The 23,321-nt window shown below is 36.6% G+C and overlaps 4 protein-coding genes and 2 pseudogenes across 4 annotated transcripts; all 6 read right to left on the minus strand.

Annotated features, from left to right (window-relative positions):
- Positions 1-1,090: 1,090 nt before the first annotated feature.
- Positions 1,091-1,742, minus strand: LOC137746906 (umecyanin-like; annotated as a pseudogene).
- Positions 1,743-4,008: 2,266 nt separating this feature from the next.
- On the minus strand, positions 4,009-4,639 carry LOC137746789 (mavicyanin-like). Its single transcript, XM_068486794.1, has 2 exons — positions 4,444-4,639; positions 4,009-4,310 (listed from the first exon to the last, which is right to left on the minus strand). The coding sequence occupies exons 1-2, from the start codon at positions 4,637-4,639 to the stop codon at positions 4,009-4,011; spliced, it is 498 nt and encodes a 165-aa protein (XP_068342895.1).
- Positions 4,640-10,036: 5,397 nt separating this feature from the next.
- LOC137746892 (uncharacterized mitochondrial protein AtMg00810-like) lies at positions 10,037-11,538 on the minus strand. Its single transcript, XM_068486910.1, has 2 exons — positions 11,381-11,538; positions 10,037-11,141 (listed from the first exon to the last, which is right to left on the minus strand). The coding sequence occupies exons 1-2, from the start codon at positions 11,536-11,538 to the stop codon at positions 10,037-10,039; spliced, it is 1,263 nt and encodes a 420-aa protein (XP_068343011.1).
- A 5,202-nt stretch (positions 11,539-16,740) lies between these two features.
- Positions 16,741-17,375, minus strand: LOC137746523 (basic blue protein-like; annotated as a pseudogene).
- A 2,608-nt stretch (positions 17,376-19,983) lies between these two features.
- On the minus strand, positions 19,984-20,603 carry LOC137746894 (early nodulin-like protein 15). Its single transcript, XM_068486911.1, is given in 3 exon segments — positions 19,984-20,279; positions 20,415-20,471; positions 20,474-20,603. Coding segments are annotated over 3 exon segments (483 nt in total).
- Positions 20,604-21,776: 1,173 nt separating this feature from the next.
- On the minus strand, positions 21,777-22,805 carry LOC137747075 (mavicyanin-like). Its single transcript, XM_068487081.1, has 2 exons — positions 22,619-22,805; positions 21,777-22,177 (listed from the first exon to the last, which is right to left on the minus strand). The coding sequence occupies exons 1-2, from the start codon at positions 22,803-22,805 to the stop codon at positions 21,777-21,779; spliced, it is 588 nt and encodes a 195-aa protein (XP_068343182.1).
- Between the last annotated feature and the right edge of the window lie 516 nt (positions 22,806-23,321).

Raw genomic sequence — 23,321 nt, forward strand, 5'->3', positions numbered from 1 at the left:
TCCGTGGCTCGGGTCTCATTTTATAGTAGTGTGTTGAAACTTTTACTGATATTTCCCAAAATAAAGGGACGATTCAAGAGAGTTTATTTTTCTTTTTAACTAGCAGCTAAAAGCTGAAGGCAGTTCGTTAATTTATTGAGAATCTGTCTATGTTTTTTTTCTTAACGTTAATGATAAAAATTCTAAACATTTTGATGCATGGCTATGTATTGTTCAACTAAAAATATCAAACTTAAAACTTTGTCACGACACATATTCAGTGACGATGAGCAACGTCAGCAAAGAGTGAACCAACCACTAATTTTATAACCTTAACCTTTGACGACTTGTGAAGTCAGCATGAAAACTAATGAAAAGAGCTTGAAAACTTTGAATTTTAACCAAAATGACAAAAATGTGTTGTAAGTGAATAGTACCAGGAATCACTTTTTAGAGTAAAAATGTTCTTAACGTTAAAAGTGAACTTGACTAGAAGTGTTTCCTTAAAAGTCCTTTAAATGTATTAGAATTTCGTCAGTAAAAGATCAATACTGTTGCTAAAACTCAGAATTTCAACGTATGTGCTTCAATATTTGTGGCTTGTAAAAAATTAAAAATTAAAAAAACCAAGTGTGGTGAGCCATGGACATGACATTTGTGGCTCGGGTCTCCTTTTGTAGTAGCGTGTTGAAACTTCTACTGAAATTTCCCCAAATAAAGGGATGATTCAAGAGAGTTTATATTTCTTTTTAACTAGCAGCTAAAAGCCGAAGGCAGTTCATGGTTAATTTATTGAGAATCTGTCTGTGTCCTTTTTCTTAACGTTAATGATAAAAATTCTAAGCATTTTTTTTGGTTTTCAAAATTCTAAACATTTTGATGCATGGCTATGGAGTGCTAGCTTTTAACCTACCAAATAAATCTTTGGGTTTTCCTCTCTTGATCACTAGTAGAATATAGGCTAATTATAAATAAAAGTACACTGTCGTGATCTTACTAATTCTTAGTTTATTTGCCCCTTGTCGAGGAATTCCAATGCATGTGTATGGTTTTTATCGAAAAATAATTCATCATAAAGGACTTCACGCAATTAAATAACAAATGCTACATATCACACTTTTCTGTGCCCAAGTCTTTTAGAGATAAATTTGACGGGCGGTAGAGAAGCAGCAGGGGTAGGAGGAGCACCACTTGGACTTGGACTTGGAGTATTTGCAGAGGGAGCGAAATAAACAGCAACCTTTTGGCCTTCAGCGCAGTGGCCGGCGATAGTGCAGGTGAAATAATATGTGTCTGACGCAGTAAATCCAATTATACTTGGTTTCTGGAGTTCAAATATGGGATTTGTGGTGTTGCAAATCTCGAAATTTTCCTTGGTTACCATAGCCACGGTATGTTCTCCTTCTGTAAACTTGAAGTCTGCACAAATTAAGCAACGATATCATCATGTAAATTAACTAATTATAATTAAAGGCAATGTGTGTCACACTTTTCAGCATACACATAAAAATAAAAGTTACTAATTAATGAACTAATGGTGAATCAGTTCAGAGAAGTTTTTTACACACATAGAGCATCGTTAAGCACAAAGCTATGATTGGCAGCCCATGAAACGTAATAGCAGCGCCGCCGGGCGGGACAGTCCAACCCAAATCGTCTCCAACTACGTACTCTGTAGCTGCTGTTGTATGTGACATCATTGCTACTGTTGCCACTGCTATAGCTAGAACCATCAGGTTCCTAAAGTTCATGGCTTTGATCATCTTTTCCCTCTCTCTTTCGTCCTTGTATCAGGAAACGAATGCCAATGTGGTCACCTAATTGCATTAGTGTCCGAATATATATGATACTGATCATATCCGGCAATGTATATTTAATAATTAGTTAGTTAACTGAACAGTTGCATACAATGTAGTACACAGTACACTTGATCAAATGTTGAAGTTATCAAAACTATTTCATTGTAATCATACTAAAATGATTTCAGACGATCGTGAATAGGATCCTCCGCTAGAATGCCCTAGCCGTCTGCCGCACAGAATGTTCTAAACGAATCTATAACAGCTAGAAAAGTGTTCATACTAGTTACTAACTTAAGATGTGCTAACTACTCGTCTAGACCCACTTGACAATATTTCTTATAATCTAAACCGATTATGTATTAGGTGATCATTTAAATACTAGCCCTACAAAATTTTATTGAAACCAAAAGTCATTTAGATATCTATATGTGACATGATAAATAGACGAATAAGATATTGTCAATAAACAAAAATGTTTCATAATAATAATCAATCCAATTTGAGTGAACAATAAGGATGAGATGATGACCTAAAGAGTGAACAGTCATGAAAAATTACTTTGAATACAGGCCTAGATGAGTGGTTTGCGCTGTATTAATTACTATCTATCATTACAATGTGTTTTGTTTTATTCCAAAATAATGAAATCTTTGTGGGAAACCTTCCTTTTCAGAGAGAGCCATGAATAAAAGTCATCATAAGGGGAGGAGGAAGGAGAAGCACCTCTTCATTTTTAGTCCATCATAGTGAACAATATTTTGTAGACTTAGTCATTGTCTAAACCATGCTTAGATATGAGTGCCCATCGCTTATTTTTCATTCATTTTTCAATTAATCGAATCATTTTCCCAAAAACCTCCCTGTAAATTTATACTTTCCTCTAAATCTAATGTCACTTAGCCTATGAAGTTGGATCCACCGAATCTTAATCTTCTTAAGATTCGTCTATTGTTCTACAAGTGTTGATGACAAGTATTGTGCACCAAGAAACGCCACAAAATACGCATTCAACTGTAGGCACTAAGCTTTGTGCACATGAGTATATGTATAATATGAATCGTTTATTTATTAGTTTCTTGTTGAAAACTCATCCCGGTTAAGTTTTAATCAACTTGAAAAAAAACATGTAGTATATTGTGATCAAACAAATAGACGAAAAAAAAAATATGAGATGAAAAAAATACTTTCATAATAAATAAATGGCCAAATGGTTTCTTTTGGATAAAAGTTTTGGCGGAATGGCCTTTGACTGAAGACCTACTATTTGAATGGTTCTTATCACGACTATTAAATTATACTGTACATTTCGTTAAGAGTTTTTCTATTTAAACATGACTACCTACTTAAGTTCACCCCAATTTCTATGTACACACATACACAACAGAAAATGGATGATGTGGAGCGCATGTGACCGTTAGGCTTCACATTTAGACAACCTACTTTGATACCATGAAGAAAGTTGGAGTTCTACTATAAAACCAATTAGCACTATGAAGAGTAATCCAAATCAACTTGGGATTCTCTTCAAGGGGAGAACTGCTTGTAAAGATAGAGAGACCAATTTCCTTGGATTATGATTAAGTGATTACAGACTCTGTTTGAACAATAATAGCCTTTTCTTACATTCTTCTACTAACTAACAACCTCTCTCGTCTTGTCAGTGGTCAATTACGTCGAAAAGTCGCAGACTCGTCAGGGAAAGGTTGAACACGAATGAGGCACGAATCCCGTCCTCGTGATGTTTACTAGGTAGTGCTATTGAATGCACATGCCACACTATCCATGCTTTCGAACCCAAAAACAAAAGCCATGATGGTGAGCCTTGGCCACCAAATCCGTGGCTCATGCCTATTTTCCAAGTAGTGTGTTTAAACTTGAAAACTTCTCCTGGAATCTCAAAATTAAAGGGATGCATTCAGGAAAGAGTGTATTTTTCATATTATCTAGCTAAAGCCAAGGGCAGTTCTTAATTAACATATTGAGTAAAGTATGCATTTGAGATATAGTTCTTCTTTATCTTATATTCTTAATCACTAATGCAGGAGAGATGGAATGCTTTTAGGCGACCAAAAATTTTTTTGGGTTTTTCTCTTAATCAGTAGAATATAGGCTAATTATAAATAGAAGTACACGTTCACGATTTTATTATTTCTTAGCTCTTTCCCCCATGATAAGGAATTCCAATACAAGAGTATGATTCAAGCCATTAAATAATGAATGTTACAAATCACACTTTCCTGAACCCAAGTTTTTTGGACACAAATGTGAAGGGCAGGGACGCAGCAGGAGGAGGAGCAACACCTGGACTTGGACTTGGAGTATTTGCAGAGGGAGCGATATAAACCGCAACCTTTTGGCCTCCAGCGCAGTGGCCGGTGAAGGTGCAGGTGAAGTAAAATGTGTCTGACGAAAGAAATTGAAGTCCACTTGGTCCATCGAGTTTAAACAAGGGATCTGTGGTGTTGCAAATCTCATAGTTCTCCTTGGTTACTAAAGCCACAGTATGTTCTCCTTCTGTAAAGTTGAAGTCTGCACACAACAAGGATATCATCGTGTAAATTAGCTAAAATGTGTCGGCATGCATGACACTTTCCAACACGCGCTCGCACTCACACAAAAAGATAATGAAATAAATGGAGAATGTAGGAAATAAGTTGATTACATAGAATATCGTTAACTACAAATCTATACTTTGCGGCCCACGAAGCGTAATTGGCTGCCCCGCCTGGCGGCACAGTCCAACCCAAGTCGTCTCCTACTACATACTCTGCAGCTTCTGTTGTATGTAAAATCGTTGATACTGCTACCACTGCTATAGCTAGAACCATCACATTCCCAAAATTCATGGTTTTAACCATCCTTTCCTGCTCTTTCTTCCTTGTATATTGAAATGAATGCTAATGTGTGTCCTAATTGCATTAGTTTTTGAATGTATATATAGAGGACAACTTGAATTTAGGAAACGGTTGAGTGAGACTATCCGCCATATAATATGATATGTGCACATTCTTTTTGACATCCGGCAGTTTATAATTTAATAAATAATTGCAAAGCTGTATAGGAGAAAGTACTTGACCACATGTTGTAATTATCATAACTAGTTGTTTTATTGTATGAATCATATTAAAAGGGCTTCGGACGAGAATAGGATCGTCCGCTACAATATTATATCTCAATTGGGCGGAGCCAACTTGGGGATAATACATGTTTTCTTTAGAATACGATTTCAATTATAATTTTTTAGAAATTAGCAAAGAAAAAATAAAGTCTATGTGAGACATGTAACCGGCATCAAGCGGAGAATTACATGGTATATTAGGCTTATTTTTAGCTACGTCTATTAAAACTCTATTTTAATCTCGTTTTGCTCTTTATAACTCAAAAGTCACCACTTTACTTTCTGAAATTCAAAACTCATTTCACTTTGACTTGTAGACTCTCTCCTCGGCTTGAAACTTATAGGTTGCCACCTAAAATATGTGGGACCCAACACAAAATAAAACTATGTCACATGTGCAATAAATTTGATTATAAATTTCCATTATGTGTTAACATTCAACAATAAGAAAATATTAAGTTTAAAAGAAATTGAAGTGATGAAAAAAATAAAAATTGATTAGCCTAGTGTACCCAAATCAAACTCACATAAGAAATTAACAAATCTAAGACAATGTAGAGCGAATTTTGAGTTTTATAGAGACGACTTTCAAGTTTCAAGTGGCAAAATTGGATCAAAATCGATTTCCAAGGGGCAAAGTGAAGCAAATTATTAGTTTCAGGGAATAAAGTTGTGACTTTTGAGTTATAGGAGCAAAGTAAAATTAAAATCGAGTTATAAAGGGCGTGGCTAAAAATAAGTCATGTGAACTATCTGGTCTTCCATAACAACCAACACAAGTACATATTACCTTAAAACTTCTAGGAAAGGGAAATCTACATACATAAATGCTAAATTTTCAGTGTGACCGGCACATGAAATGATACACTACGTGTCATTATACAAATGTTAGGATATATGTGTTAAAAAGTTATTAACTTAAAAAATAAAATTTCTCATTATTTACATAAAAACACGTGGTGTACAATCCGTATTCCCGTTACAATGAAAATTTTCTCCACGGATTCAAGTGCTACAACTCTAACCACACTATTGCCCCTGATCACCACCATACCAATTTCATTCTTATCGTACTTTAATGTACATACCATTCACGACAACTTTTGCTTTTTAACTCTTAATATTTTTTTCCCTTTCTCTGTTTTCTTTTTACTGAACTTAATTTCGACCCGTAAAGAATTTCATGCTGTAGATATATCAGTATAATTAGCTCACCCCTCTAGAAATTATTGGCTACGTACATCCTTATCCTATCTGCTGCACAGAATGTTCTAGACGATTATTGGGTTGTATACTACAATTATATAACATCTCGTAATCCATCTTCTACGAGATGAAATCAGAGATTCATGCAAGGTATGTGTTTTTCACATTTTTTTTTTTTTAGTTTTTCACGTACTTCTATTTTTTTTTTTTTTTTACCATCAAATTAAATATGTCAAACTAAAATAACTGACATCAAGGATTAAAATATCGACCGTGCAGATAATATCGGGCCTCCAATTTACTGATATTTCGGAGGATATATCGTTATCGTTTTAGGTATCGGGAAAAAATCAACAAAAATGACAGATATAGGCATTGAAACACATAATTTTGGTTTAAAACTTTCATAGATGTTATGTACATTATCAATGAATGTATTGAACAAATAAAACTCAAAATTTACTAATAATAAGATATACATATGATGAAATATAAGTGGTATGTAATGCGCATTAACGAAAAGTTTTCTAATAAAATGTTTATTAGAATGAATAAACCATGCATAAATTCATAGTTTGTTTAAACATTAGATTACAATTTAGATAAGTGTCCAACTACATAAATGAAGAGCTCCTATGAGGTTCAAACAATGAGGAACAACCATCTAGATTCATACAATAGTCATACCAAGTCATGTAACCCAAGCAGTTTGTAAGCTATGTTTGAACATGGTGCACATATGTCTCTCTTGAGCTCCCTACTATTTTCCCATACATGGGATAGTTAGGATTAACACAACTAGTAGGTCCATAGTCTGTTTCATCATCTTGAGCTCCATAACTAGTTCCACTATAATCAGACATGACATACCCATAGCCATCATAAGATTCATTTGAGTTAGTACTAGGTCTAGTTCCTATGCTCATAGATCCAAAATTGATCGCCATGTCATCTTCAAATGGATTGATTGGTTGGTTTCTTTTCCCTGAGTATTGCTTCCCAATTGTGCCAATGCCTGGTCCAGCTTCTCTACATCCATGATCCTTATCTTGGGTGGCATGAGTAAAATCAGCCTCAATAGTAAATGGGCTATATTGTCTTCCTTCTTCATTACCTCCTGATCCAGCATTACTTCCTTCATCATTATTTGATGAATTAGATGAACTTTCCTTTCTACTAGTACTGGCATCGTCTCTCAAGGGACGTCCTTGACCTTGCTAAGTGCCAAGCATATCCATTTCAAATGATGAAGTATCTCTACTCCTAACATATTCAGATATGACTCTATCAACATCAACTCCTTCTTGGGCAGCATGTTGTGCTATAACGGCATCAGGGTTGCCTTGTTCATCATCCAACTGAGCTGTCATAATCCATTGTTGAATTGGATTATTATCATCATCAGATGGTTGCCCTGCAATGTCAAGAAGGTCTATGTAGTCATTTTCAAACACATGTACATCATTTTCTTGCGGGTATTAAAGATATATTTGACCAGAAATTTAATATTTGGATTTGTGTATTTCTTTCTCTTCAGATAAGACACATGCGTCCCTTCAATTCATTGTGCATAGATTCTTTATAGTAATAATTAATGGATACTCCAAAAAATCTTTTGAATTGAATATTGCCAAAAGCCTTCACACATATCTAATTACTGCCCACATACCTCCAAAAAATCTTTTGGGTTTCAATTTGCTTCAAAACTTTTGAATTTTTTTGGGTTTTGTTATAGGTATCGGGAAATATCGAGAATATCGGCAAAATATCGGAGATATCGCACTTATCGGGGATATATCGTCGATATAGGGGAAGATATGGCCTTACCCCCTAGTATCGGTGTCGACAGTTGAAAATATCAATATATCTGCTGATATATCAGTGTATCAGCCGATATTTCAATTCTTGACTGACATTATTAAGCAAAAATATGTGAGATGTTAAAATGGTGTGTTTTAATTATTATTTGCATTCATGCAAAACGACCATAAGCGAACATGAAAACAGAAGCCATGCGCATCATATATCATATATATAGTAGCTATTTTTAAGGTAATATGGATCACACTACGTACATTATGCATAGTATAAAGTGCCAATACTAATTTTTAAATTAAAATAGTACTGCTCCACTTGGCTGGCATATAAGAGCCAGGCTTAGCGAGCAAGGAATTAAAGGGGCTTCGTTGTAGACATTAATTTCTTGAAGCCCTATTCTTTCTTGGACACAAATTTGACTCCAGTAGCATGTTGATGAAGGGAATCAGTCTGACTTTGAGTTGACTTGCAGTTAAAGTGGAAGCGAAGTAGCTTAGAGAGCAATCTTTCAGCCGTTGGAGCAATGTCCGGCGCAGGTGCAGGTCATATAATATGTGATCTCTGAACTAAATTGATATTCCCCTGGTGTCTAGAATTAAGATGAGAGATTTGTGTTAAGTCATACAATTGACCAACTATAATAATTTTATATCAAACTCGCCGTCAATGCGAATCAAATCTAAGGCCTTTTAACTTTACAAGTTATAAGAAATATCACTAAATGATAATACTAAGTAGCATTATTATAATCAAGTAGATTAAGGAAAAAGAACATAATGAATCAAAATTAATTAAATTTCATTTAAGTAGCTCACTCAATATCGTTAACTACCAAGCTATGGTTGGCAGCCCATGCAAGCACAAGTGGCAGCGCTGCCGGGAGGATTAATGGTCCAACCCAACTCGTCTCCAACTGTCTCCAACCCTAATATTAACATATTAACATAACTCTGTTCCATGCAGCATGAGTATTGACGTTGTTGCCACCACTGCTACAACAAGGACCATCACAGTATTCACATTCATGGTTTTACCATCTTTGATCATTTCTCGTGCGTCCTAGCTAGTGTTGTTGTATATACTGTTAGAGTATAATTGTATGGATGAGATCTTGCCATTTGTAATTAGATTAGGTGGTATGTTAGATTAGTTAGTTTGTTAGGAAGTCTGGTAGAGTGACTAGTTCACTATAAATACATTCTCTTGTAATTACTTCAATATTAAGAATACAATACAGAATTCTCTTTTACATTCTTACTTCTCTCTCTCTCATAACTCTGCTTCGTATTCCTTCATATTAGCGTATACATGTGTGTATAGTGATGGGTCAATGAGGTAGCTAGTGTTGGTATTCTGCACGCCAAATCCCTATTGGGATTCGTCTAATCCTTAAATCGTTTTTTCCTTTCTTCTTTTTACTTTGTAGGCAGAACTCAGGCTTGAAATTGGAATGAGTAACTTGATTGCACCAGGAATATTTGAAGAGCATCGCAACATTACAAAGAACAAAAGATTAAATATCGCTTCAAAAAATATCCAGGAAAAGAAATACCGAGATGAGTGGACTTAATTATACATAAATCATCATTTCATTATTTTGTTTTGTGAATCACACCACATACATTCACTATTTGGGGTCAAACTAATGAACGTAGTACAAAGTTCCTCTAGTTATTAGTAACTAAGGTAATAAAAAAAATAATAATATATTCCTCTTTCCTCTTGACTAAGCTTGCTTATATTGTTAGTGTAACTTGATTTGATAGGTTTTATCCGAAGAGGAAGAACTGAACAGAAAATGAAAACAGAGATGGAAGAAGCTGAAACGAAAGTTTTTCTTTCTTGTTCTCTCTTGCAAAATGCTGCAGAGGAATATTTTTGTACAACTCTGAAAAATGAGCACTCACTCTCCTTTACATTAACTGATGGCCTTAGCTTTAGGACCACACAAAACTCTACTTTTAATCTTAGTCACTCATCTACCTAATTACATGGATCACACACCACATGGCTCTCATGGCCTTACAACTTGTAACTTTACACTTGACAGATATGCTCAAGTGAATACACACATTAAACTCATCTTATTTCTAATACTCAATCAGCTAGAGACTTATAATTCAACACTCCCCTTTAAGTCTTGAGTTGATTTCACTCCAAGCATGCTCCTGAGATAATTAAACCGATCTTTAGCCAAAGGTTTTGTGAAAATATCTGCCATCTGTTCTTCTGTGGGACAATAGATCAAATCAATGATTCCTTCTTGCAGTGCATCTTTAATGAAGTGATATCTTCTGTCTATATGTTTGGTCTTCTGATGAAAGACAGAATTCTTGGTGATTGCAATTGCTGAGGTGTTGTCACAGTGCAATGGAGTTGCTTCAGTTTGAAGTTCCCCAAAATCTTCTAGGACAAATCTAAGCCAGATTGCTTGTGCAGTGGCATTTGATGCACTTATGTACTCTACTTCTGCAGTGGATAATGCCACGCAACTCTGCTTAACTGAAGCCCAAGAAAAAACTCCACTTCCAAACGAAAAAACATATCCAGATGTATTTTTGCTATCATCTGGTGATCCACCCCAGTCACTGTTGCAATAGCCAATCAACATTGCCTCCTTGCCTTTTGTATACTCCAAACCATAGTCTAGAGTCCCTTTGATGTATCTGAGCACACGTTTGGCAGTTCCAAAATGCTTGCTGGTGGGACAGTGCATAAATCTGGCAAGCAAACTGGATGCATACATGATGTCAGGCCTAGTAGCTGTGAGATATAGAAGACTTCCCACAATGCTTCTGTACAGCTCTTCACTTACTGCTCCACTTCCATCATCTTTAGTTAATTTCTCAGTTGCCACAAGTGGTGTGATCACAGATTTGCACTCATTCAGACCAAACTTGCTTAGTAAAGAACTTGCATATTTTTTCTGATGAATGAAAATGCTAAAATTGGTCTGAATTACGCCCATTCCAAGAAAATGATGGAGAAGACCCAAATCTGTCATTTCATATTTTCTCTTCATGTCTTCTTTGAATTCATCAAGCATCAGTCTATCACTTCCAGTATAAACTATGTCATCCACGTAAATAGAGACAATCAGAATGTCTTGCCCCCTTGCTTTGATGTACAGTGTTGGTTCACTCAAACTTTTCTCAAAACCACACTGTGAGAAGTATGTATCGATTTCTCCATACCAAGCCCTTGGAGCCTGCTTTAATCTGTACAAGGCTTTATGCAATCAATAGACTTTATCTTCCTTTCCCTTGACTACATATCCTTCAGGCTGATCCACATAAACCTCTTCTTCCAATACACCATTCAAAAAAGCTGATTTTACATCAAGTTGATATAATTTCAGCTCTTATGTGCTGCCAAAGCTACAAGAGTCCTGATAGTATCCAATCTTGCCACTGGAGCATATTTTTCATTGTAGTCTAGACCTGGCTTTTGAGCATACCCCTTTGCAACTAGTCTAGCTTTGTTTTTTAAAACTGACCCATCAAGATTCAACTTGGTTTTATAGACCCATTTAACTCCAATAATAGGCTGTGCAGTTGGTCTATCCACAAGCTTCCAGGTGCCATTCTTTTCAATCATAGCTAATTCATCTTCCATTGCCTTTAACCATGATTTATCCTAAGCTGCATCTGCATATCTTTCTAGTTCCAGAATGCATGAGTTGCATTGAGCAAGAACATCATTCAAATTTCTCCATTTTAGAGGTGAGTGATCATAAGTCTCTGAAATTTGTGCAGACTCAGGAGTGCAACTTTCTTGTTCTTGTGTATGAGAAGAAGAACTAGGACTGAGAGAACTTCCTTCAATCACACTCATCTCATATGGATTCCCACAAACTACATTCTCAGGTTGATCCTGAATGTAAGTTGCAGCAGCTGAACTTTGTGAACTTTCTTTCCAATTCCAGGTCATAGATTCATCAAAAACCACATCTCTTGACAAGATTAACTTGTTGGTACATGGATCAAATATTCTGTATCCCTTCTCACATGTAGCATAACCCACAAATACACCTTTAACACTCTTAGCATCTAGCTTCTGTCTTGTCTCAATAGGTATATGAACATAGCACAGGGAACCAAAAATCTTGAGATGTGCAAGACCTGGTTTTCTGCCACTATAGGCTTCAAAGGGGGTTGTATTTCCTAGTGCCTTTGTAGGACACCTATTTAGAATATATACAGCTGTGTGTACAGCTTCAGCCCAAAGAACATATGGCATACCTCTATCATGAAGCATAGTCTTTGCCATTTCAACCACAGTTCGATTTTTTCTCTCCACTACTCCATTCTGTTGAGGAGTATAAGCCATGGTGAGTTGCCTTTGAATGCCCTCAGTTTCACAGAATTTAGTGAACTTAGAAGATAAAAATTCTCCACCCCTATCACTCCTTAGACTTTTAATTTTGAAACCACTCTGCAGCTCCACCATTGACTTGAATTTTTTGAAGTAATTGAATGCATCAGATTTGTATCTGAGAAAATACACCTAGATCATCCTTGTACAGTCATCAATGAATAGCATGAAAAATTTGTTTCCAGCCAATGATGCATTCTGCATAGGACCACAGAGATCAACATGTATAAGTTCCAGATGACAGCTTGATTTCCAGGCTTGATCTTTTGGAAACCATTCTCTGTGTTGTTTTCCAAATTGACATCCTTGACATACATCCTTGGTTGCTTCTAGGTATGGAAGACCATGCACCATATTCTTCTCATTGAGTTGCTGAATGTTGGAAATGTGCCCTAAAACCAATCATATGATGATACTTTATGGACATTTCACATGTTAAACTAATCTAGTTTAATGTAAAGGGCAAAGATTATTGTTTGAGCCGTCTCATATAAATGTTATATGCTTAAACGATAAGTCCAAGGAATATGTGATTGGAAGAATGCGATCTAAAGAAGTTAGATTCATGAGACCATTCTTTCGTTGACACATCCTAAACGTTCCTGATCATAGGATTATCAATTGGGCATTGACAGTCCGTTAAGATCAGTACGTGTTATGTCTTCTCTCAGGGAGAGTGACTAGTCTCGAGTCATTGGTGTGTGTGACATCAAGACAAGTACGTAGGTGCTCAATAGAGAATGAGTTCACTGAACACGATCAACGAAGAGTTCTCATATTCATGTCACATAAGAACTCATGGTTGGGATAATGCAAATTAGTTTTTTGACCTGAGGCATCACCGTTGTCTTGTGGTTAGGTCCTTAATCTTTGATTATGTCAAAGTCACTCCATCAGGAGGGTGTCCATGGCATCGTTGGGGTTAAGCCACTTAGCCATGGAGGCAAGTGAATGCGCAACAAGGGATCTCTAACCTTCAAACTGTTTGAGGGAGAATACTCTATGATATGATTTAGAATCTCTGGCCAGAGTATGAATGAGATTTAGGAATGTGTTCCAAATCACATTCAAGGTAATCATATAAGCACAAGACTCACATTGGATAGTAGACATGAATAAACTATCAAACCAAACAATGTGGTCAAGAGTATTGTATTAGAGAAAGACCGTATTGCATTTGTAATCCTAAAACTGAATAGGTTCTCCACCTCTTCTGATTAGCTTGGGTAACCATGACATGCTGCTAGGCGTCAACCATGGTTTGTGGAAGCCCTAAAAGTGTATTATCACTAACGGGAGAATTGAAAGTAAGTTTCAATTCACAATCGATTTGAAAGAGTTTGAATCGCCCACTGCCTCGCTAAAAGGAACCTAATGAATCGTACACCGTGTAAGGTAGAGATTGAAGATTCAACGGAGATGAGTAAGAATAATTAAATGGTTTAATTATTTATGGCAAGGATTAATTAATATGATTATTAATCAAACGAATAAGTTCGTTAAAAGACCACGGGATAGTTTTGGACCTTAAGGCCCAATGGGCTTCGAACGTCAAGTCCATTGACTTAAGTTGTATGACAACTTAATGAATATTGATTCACAAAGGCCCAAATAGCCCAATAAATCCCATATGGCCGGCCATTTAGAGGAGGGTAGTGAACTTGGCTTAATTGCAAGTTTGCCACTCCATTGTGAGGTGGTATAAAGACATCTTTATAGCCATTTCATCCTTAGGGTTTTCTTAGGAGTAAAGATGAGAACAAAAACCTCCCTTTGCTCTCAAAGAGGCCGGCCACCCTAGAGGAAAACATCTAGCAATCTTACTTCCTCTAGGTCACTCATTTCTTCTACAATATGCCTTGGTGTGGAGACTTAGAGGTTCTTAATTTTGGGAACTTGGAGAAACCTTTTCATCCATCCAAATCCATGGATCTAAGATGCAAGGAATGAAGGCCCTCTCTTTGGGTGATTAGCCTTTGCTTATGCAAAGAGGAATCTACAAAGGTATTGATTTCTCAACTCACTTTGTTTTGAGTTGAGTCTTGGTTCACCTATCTACTAGGCTTTGAAGTTCATGGGTTAAGTTTTGTTTTTGAGTGCATATAAACATGATTCCGCCTTTTAATTGTTAATTGCATGTTGTTGATGTTGCTCAAATGAACTTGTTTTTCACAAATCTTCCTTCACTGAAGCCCTCTGAAATTCAAGTGGCCTAGTCTTCTGTGCCAAAACTGAGTAGAATGCTCCAAACTAGCCTTCAAAACCAACTGATTATTTTTCACCAGAGAAAGAGGATAGCATCGATTTTCCTTCTTCTTAACCTTGATGATAAGGTTTTCAAGTGAAGATCCATCATATATGCTGCACAAGCCTCCTCCAAACACTAGATAATATCCATGCTCATCCATTTGTCCAACACTCAATAAGTTTTCTTTTAAACCTGGCAGATGCATGACTTCCCTGATATACCTTTTACCTCTGTTAGTGTCAATTTGCAATGAACCCATTCCAGCCACATTCACTAACACACCAGTAGGCATTTGCACCTTTCCAGCAACATTTGTATTTATGTCAACAAGGAGATCAGCATTCCCTGTCATGTGGTTACTACAACCACTGTCAACATACCAATTTCCATTGATATTTGTTTCTGAGATTGCATTATTAGCATAAAACAAATTTCCTGACACTTCCACCTGATTTGCAGAGTTTGCCTTTTGCACAATCTTCCCTACAGTGCATTCTCTAGCCCAATGACCAAACTTATCACAATTATAACACTTAGGCTTCCCCTTATATCGACATTCACCAAAATGATACTTAGAACACACTCTACACTATGGTTTGACAGTCTCTTGACTCATTGACTGTGACTGATATGGATTTGGTGCAGGACTAGTGAAAGGTTTCTGTTGGAATCTAGGTTTCGAATCCCATTTCTTTCCCTTAGCATTCCAATTCTTCTGGAATTTTGATGAGCCAGATTGAACTCCACTTCTATTTTGCCCCTTTGGACTTACTGAGAATGATGCAAAAGCCTTCTTAGTGGTATCAATATTATGCAAGTCAAATCGTTGTTCTTGACTCTTCAAAATTGCAACCACTTCTTGCAACTCAACAGACTCTAGACACTTTGTGTTTTCTATAACTAAACAGATGGAATCATAAGGTTTACTTAGACTAATCAGAACCTTCTACACAAGTCTCTCATTAGAAAGGGATTCACCAAATGTTCTCATCTGATTAATTAAATCATTCAATCTTGTAAGATAACTAGATAGGGATTCATCATCTCGCATTCTAGCATACTCAAATTCTCTTCTAAGATTCTGAAGTTTTACGGATCTAACCTGATCACCACCATGATATTCTCTATACAGTAGATCCCATGCCACCTTAGCTGAGTCGGCGTTGGCGATCCTAGGAAAAATCTGATCAGAAACCGCATTTTGTATAATACCTAGAGCCTTTGCATCTTGCATATATGCTGCGACCATTTTCTCATTGTCTTCTTCTTCATCTGAGCTTCCTTCAGCCTTCTTCTTCTTTGACTCTGAGATCGTAACCCCTTTTTCAACCAATCTCCATAACCCATGAGATTTGAAAATCGTCATCATCTTAATCCTCCAGAACTCGTAGTTCTCACCGGAGAAGATCGGAGTTCTCACCTCAGAACTTCCAGACCCAGCCATCTCTTAGCTTAGACAAGACGAACGCAAATCGAAATCGGAATCTATGGAGTTTCGGCAACTTCGCTTGAGCCGGAACGAGCTTAAGTGTAGCTCAAATGCTTCACAGTTTACGCCCAGATCTCAAATGATCGAACTAGGCTCTGAGGCCATGTTAGTGTAACTTGATTTGATAGGTTTTATCCGAAGAGGAAGAACTAAACAGAAAATGAAAACAGAGATGGAAGAAGCTGAAACGAAAGTTTTTCTTTCTTGTTCTCTCTTGCAAAATGCTGCAGAGGAATATTTTTGTACAACTCTGAAAAATGAGCACTCACTCTCCTTTACATTAACTGATGGCCTTAGCTTTAGGACCACACAAAACTCTACTTTTAATCTTAGTCACTCATCTACCTAATTACATGGATCACACACCACATGGCTCTCATGGCCTTACAACTTGTAACTTTACACTTGACAGATATGCTCAAGTGAATACACACATTAAACTCATCTTATTTCTAATACTCAATCAGCTAGAGACTTATAATTCAACATGTATTACATCATAATTTAAAGAAAGTAAATAGAAGGAAAGCATACATGTTACAACTTCCTAAAAAACTCTCATCATAATCTAAATGGACTTAACAAATTCCTATGTAATTCAATGTGCACAGCCATTATTATTCCAATTCCAATGCAGGTGAGCAATTACCAAGTTGTATGCTTACTCCCGCACCAATTCACGCCATTATATTATGAATGTAACTGATCACACTTTCCTGTACCCAAGTATTTTGGACACAAATGTGAAGGGCAGGGACGCAGCAGGAGGAGGAGCAACACCCGGACTAGGACTTGGAGTATTTGCAGAGGGATTGATGTAAACCGCAACCTTTTGGCCTCCAGCACAGTGGCCGGCGAAGGTGCAGGTGAAGTAAAATGTGGCTGACACACGAAATTGAAATCCTCTTGGTTCCTTAAGTTCAAATAAGGGATCTGTTGTGTTGCAAATCTCGTAACTCTCCTTGGTTACTAAAGCCACAGTATGTTCTCCTACTGTAAAGTTGAAGTCTGCACAAAACAAGGATATCATCGTGTAAATTAGCTAAAATGTAATAATGCATGCATGACACTTTCCAACACGCGCTCGCACTCACAGACAGAAAGATAATGTAATATCTGGAGAACGCAGGAAATAAGTTGCTTACTTAGAATATCGTCAACTGCAAACCTATACTTGGCAGCCCAGGAAGCTTAACTGGCATCGCCGCCTGGCGGGACAGTCCAACCCAAGTCGTCTCCTACTACATACTCTGCAGCTTCTGTTGTATATAACATCATTGATACTGCTGCTACTGCTATAGTTAGACCCATCACATTCCCAAAATTCATGGTTTTAACCATATTTTCGTTGCTCTTTCTTCCTTGTATATTGAGATCAATGCTAATGTGCTTCCTAATTGCATTAGTTGAATGTACATATAAAGGACAACTTACATTTAGGAAACGGTTGAGTGAGACTATCCGGCCGCCATAGAAAATGAGATGTGCACATTGTGCATGATATCCGGCAGTTTATAATTAATAAATTCATTAACTGCAAAACTGCATACGAGATAGTACTCGATCAAATTTTGTATTTATCATAACTAGCTGACTAATTGCATGAATAATACTAAAAAATGGCTTCAGACGAGAATTGGATCCTCCGCTTGAATAATATTCTATCGTAAGGGCGGAGCCAACTAGGGATAATACATGTTTTCTTTAGAAATACGATTTCAATTTTATTGTTTAGAAATGAGCAAAGCGAATAAAGTCTAAGAGCATCTTCTAATGAGATGTCAAAAAGTTTATATTAGTAATAACGGTAATAAAAGACATCCCTAGTCTTTTCCAACCGTAATGTCAATTCCTATGTAGCATGACATGAAAGGGTAGTAAAGAAAGTTGCTATCAAATTTGACGGCAGCTTCAAATCTATTTTTAGTAATTAATAAATGATTTTCATAATTTTTGTACTTATCTTTTGTTTCAAAATACTAATTACAACTATAAAAAGTAAATAATGTAATAAATAATAATTTAAATTTGACATATTGGTTGGTGAACAAAATTAAAAAAAAAAAAAAATCAATGTGCCACATAAGCCTTCAAATTTAAATTTTGTGTTTGAACTTTGACATCTCCTTTGGAGATGGTCTAAGTGAGTCATATAATCACCATCCAGGCTGACAAATTAATTACATTGTATATTATCACAAGTCAACTATCTGGTATTCCATAACAACCAACACAAGCACATATTGTGTGGCTGTTGGACTTATGCACCCACTTGCTATGTTACCATAAAGAAAGTTGGTTTTCCACCTATAGATCAACTTACTTATAAGCAGTGGCGGATCCAGGATTTTAAACTCGGAGGGTCCCAATAATAAATGTTAAAAAAATTATAGACAAAAATAACATTGAAAAGTTAAATATAATACATTTCATTCAAAAATCATGTGTAAAACAACATTACAAGCTATAAAATCCTAATTCAAGCGTCCACGACGAGGTTTCATAGTCTTAAAATGTTCCATGATAGCTTCATTACCAATACATGAAAAAACATCTTTCTCAATGTAAACAACTAAGTTGTCACTCAACCATTAATCTCCCATTTTGTTGCGAAGTGGACCCTTAATGATATTCATAGCGGAAAATGCCCTCTCCACTGAAGCAGTTACAACCGGTAAAACCAAAGCCAACTGAACAAGCAAATATACATATGCAAATGTTCAATGCAGCCCTTTCTCCACCATTTTCTTAGCAAGCTCATTAATTCTCCACAATTGAGAAAAATCGTTATCAGAACGCACAAAATGAATGTAAATATCAAGTTGATCTTGAAGTGCCGATCTATCTCGATCCGTGAGAATTGAAACAAGTGGAGGTATGATATTGGAGTAATGTAATTATAATATGGGATTGGATGGGATTAGAAATTTACGGTTTTGGGTGAATATAAGAAAGATGGGGGGATTAGGGGGAAAAGCAGTGGAACAGGGAAAGGAGAAGTCAAAGGGACTCTCGAGACGAGAAAGATGGCCGATGTGGGGCTAGACTTTCAAAAAGATTATGGAATCATGTTGCAAATGGTGGACCAATTGCAAACGTTAGTCTCATTGGTTTTTTTTTAAAAAAAAAAAATTACAAATTGGCCAAAACACTGCGTTTTGGACCAATTTTTTTAAATGCCCTGTTTTCTTTCTTCTCCGTTGCAAGCTGCAACCTGCTGCTACTACAACACAGACAGTCTGCACAGGCCTTGTGTTCGAGTACGAGGGGTCCTCTGGAAAATTTCTAGCAGCATTTTAGGATCGTCGAGGGGTCCTGGGACCTCCCAGGTCCCTCTGCAGATCCGTCTCTACTTATAAGTCTGTGCAAAGTTTCTCATTTCATCAATGTGGGACTCTTTTATCTTCACATTCTCATAAAAGTTAGACTCTTTATGGATTATTTGTCACCTCATGTTTTTGGCACAATGTTTTATAATGTTGGCATGAAAATTAGCATTAACTATGAGGTGTCAGATAGTCCATATAAAGTCCTACTTTTAAGAGAGTGCAAAGCCACAGAAGTTTTGGGCACTTCTTTTACTTACTAGCTACGGATGATGGCAACGGCTCACTATTCTGCTAATGGTTTTTCTTTATGCATTTTTTCTTGTTACGCAGACGTCAGGTTTGAAAGTAGAATGTATAACATATCATTCGGATTTATAAATAATTAACCCACGAAAAAAAAAAAACAAGAGTGGACTGATAAATCATAATTTCATTATTTGGGTCTTAGAGGTCACACCACATACACTTAGTACAACTACAAATTACTAAGTGCCTCTAGTTATTTGTAAGGAAATAAATATTACTGTTCCTCTTGGCATATAATTAACTGTAGGAGCCAAGCTTTATATATAGCTACAGGAATTAAAGGACTCAATCATCTCAGCACTAATTCTTGAGCCTTATTCTTTCTTGGACACAAATTTGACCGCATTAGCACGTTGAGTAGCAGTTTTTTCACTTGGACATGAAGATGGACTTGGAGAAGGAGAAAAAGCGGGAGCAATATACAGAGCAATCTTTTGACCTTTGATGCAGTGGCCGGCGAAGGTGCAGGTCAAATAATATGTGTCCGACTGACGAAACTGAAACCATCCGCCTTCTTGGAATAAAACTAAGGGGTTGTCCGTGTTGCAGGCGTCGTAGTCCTCCTTGGTTACTAAAGCCAAGTCTTGTTCTCCAACTTAGAATTCAAAGTCTGCACAAACAATCATATCATCAATGTCATCATATTGCATGATCATATCATTATCTTTAAATTGAAAACAAAATGATTATCAAACGGATTTTGAAAGTACAAAAAACGCGGTAAGTAAATTTTAGAGAAGCTCACTTATAAAATCAGTAACGGACAAGCTATGCTTAGCAGCCCATGCTTCGTACGTAGCAGCCCACCAGGAGGAATAGTCCAACCCAACTCGTCTCCCACTGTATATTCTCCAGCTTCTGCTCCAAAAAGTGATGTTGTAATCACAGCTAGAACAAGGACCAACACATTACTCACATTCATGATTTTAACCATCCTCTAATTCCGGTATTCATGTTGTGTTCTTGTACGTAGGAAGTTAGCAGTGCGGTGTTGGGATGCTGTGAGGTCTGAATTTACACTGGGGAGACTTCTCGGATTTTAGGAAGCAGTTCAGGGTGTCCGACCAAAATGCATTGTCTATGATGTCCGGAAAATTGCAAGCTAGCTACCTTGGTGTGTATATGAGGTGCAGTACTAGATAGATCAAATCACTGATTAGGGATGTTTCAATGAGCAAGCGGCGATGTTAATTATGTTTGAAAAGAAAACACATTTAAATTTTTAAATCATGGTGGCTACTGAACCACACAATAATATAATAATATATGGACTTTAAACTGTTTTTTGTGAATTTTGAGTTGTATATAAAACACAAACCTGCAGGCCATTGCATGGCTGATTCCCTAGCAAAGAATTGTGACAAGTAATGTAAAATTGGCCACCCCGTTCAATTAAGAATTGGGGCACCTCGTTCAAAGGAACTAGTTATTATTTTAATATTGCTCAATTTTTTTTTTTTTACTTAAAACAAAGGGTGATGATGACTTAATCCGGCAAGAAGAGTTTGACCTTTGGCATGATTAAAACCATTATTTAGCTGTCCTCGATCGTAATCGATAAACAATTTTAGTGTCTCTTGATTATATATATGGTGAATTGTTATTTGTATGTAAGTTAAACTATTTTTGCTTCTTATCAAAACACAAGGAAGCACAATTATTTTCTCCTTTCAACGAAGTTTTTCTACGCCTTTCAGCCTGTGACAGCGGAATAAACAATGTCAAAAGGTAATTAAGTTATGTTTGGGTGAGACACTTTTAATTTAAAAGGTATTGAAGTCATGTCACACCCTAAATTCGAGATCAATGGAAAAAGAATAACCTCACGCTCAATGCACAAGTGAAAGTAAAATAAAGACGAAAATAAACGAACTACGGGGTTGAACAAGGCACGTATTCCCGAATATTGTTTGGAATTTTGGGTTAAGTATTACTGCAGGACCAATTGTAATTCCCTTGTTACATATATTGAGTAGTTTATTTCAACACAAAAGATCAAATTAAAATCATCATGAATATTGGATTGATGGAAGTCTTGTGGAAATGCAGTATGAAGCATTGAACTCACAATATTAACTTAAAATTAATACTCAAGAACACAAGAGTACTAGAAGAGGCAGAAAAGAGCAATGGCAATGGACATAAAAACAGTAGAAAAAGTAGAAGCTAGGGAAGAGGCTGCAGACGGAGGATGTGCGGTAGTGGTTGGTGGCGACAAAGGAGTCTTAGTGTCAGAAGGAGGAGGAGCCGTTGTGGTTGGCTGCGAAGCAGGAGCTTTACTGTCAGAAGGAGGGGCAGCAGGACTAGCTGTCACTTTGATGCTCAACTTCTGACCCTCGCTACAGTGGCCTGGGAAGGAGCAGATGAAGTAGTAATCGCCGGTTTCGTTGAGGCTGTAACTGGCTGGTCCTTGGTTTAGTACGCCCAGAATATCGGTGTTGTTGCATTCATCATAAGCTTTCTTTGTAAGTGTGGTTACATCATGTCGTCCAGTTGTGAACTGGAAAACTACCAGAAACAAAAAACCAAACTAAGATCATATTAAACTTGTACGAATAGTACAAATTTAGTTAGCGTTTTGACTCTTATGTTTCAGTTATCTACACTTCAAACTGCATATTTACGATTTTTCAGCTCTCATAGGAGTAGTACTAGAAACTAAAGAATGAGTCTTGAAATCACTAGCCTTAAAAACGTCAGCTCGTTTAATAACCAAGTTTTCAGTTTTTAGTTTTCTTGAAAACTGAAAACCAAGATCAAACCGAATTTTGAAAAGTCACTAAAGTAGCTTTTAGTTTTCATTTTTGTGAAAACTGAACATCTATTAAACAAGTTTTCGGTTTTCAAAAAAAGTTAAAAAAAAAAACGAAATGATTATCAAATGAATTCTAAACTAATCAGAAAAGGTTAAAAAATGATTAATGAAACTGAAAGGTAAATTTGGATTACCTAGAGTGTCGCCAACTTTGAAGGTATGTTTGGCAGCCCAGGAAGAGTAAGTGTCGGAATCAACAATGTTGGTCCAACCAGTAGCATCACCAGCTGTGTGTGTTTCAGCTTCTGCTCTTTGTGTGATCAGTGCTGATGCTGTTATTACAACAAAAGCTGTCACAAAACCAAGCATTTTAGGCGCCATCTCTCAAATTCTGCAGGATATCTGTGTGTCCACAGGTTGCCCCCACTTTTCAAGCTACCTGTTTGGTATATATTTTGGTGTGTGTTGGCAATCCTGGTTCTCTTTACAATATATAGATATAGAGAGGGACTGCCCTTTGCTTGCATAATTTGGGTGGTGGTTGCAATAGGCTTGTATAAATAACATTATCAGCATGTGAAGCCGAAGTCAATGACTGGAAACATGTTGATATCAAATGGTGCGATGAATTATTCCTGACTGACTTGGCAGCTTCACATCTCATGAGGCATATAAATTTATAGGGAAGAACTTTTACCATGCTGAAATTGTAATATCAACTCGTTTATTAAGCGTGAATTAGTATTATCACGTGACAGTAATATATAATCGCAAAAATTTCTCCAACTTCATCATTATGTACTTAAATCTCAACTCTACCTTTACGTGTCTTTCAGTTAAAAGTAATGCTAAGGAGACTAAATTTGCAAACTAAATGATATGTCACCAATAAAAAAT

This window comes from Pyrus communis, chromosome 10 (assembly GCF_963583255.1).
Source record: "Pyrus communis chromosome 10, drPyrComm1.1, whole genome shotgun sequence".
In the NCBI taxonomy this organism is placed as follows: Eukaryota; Viridiplantae; Streptophyta; class Magnoliopsida; order Rosales; family Rosaceae; genus Pyrus; species Pyrus communis.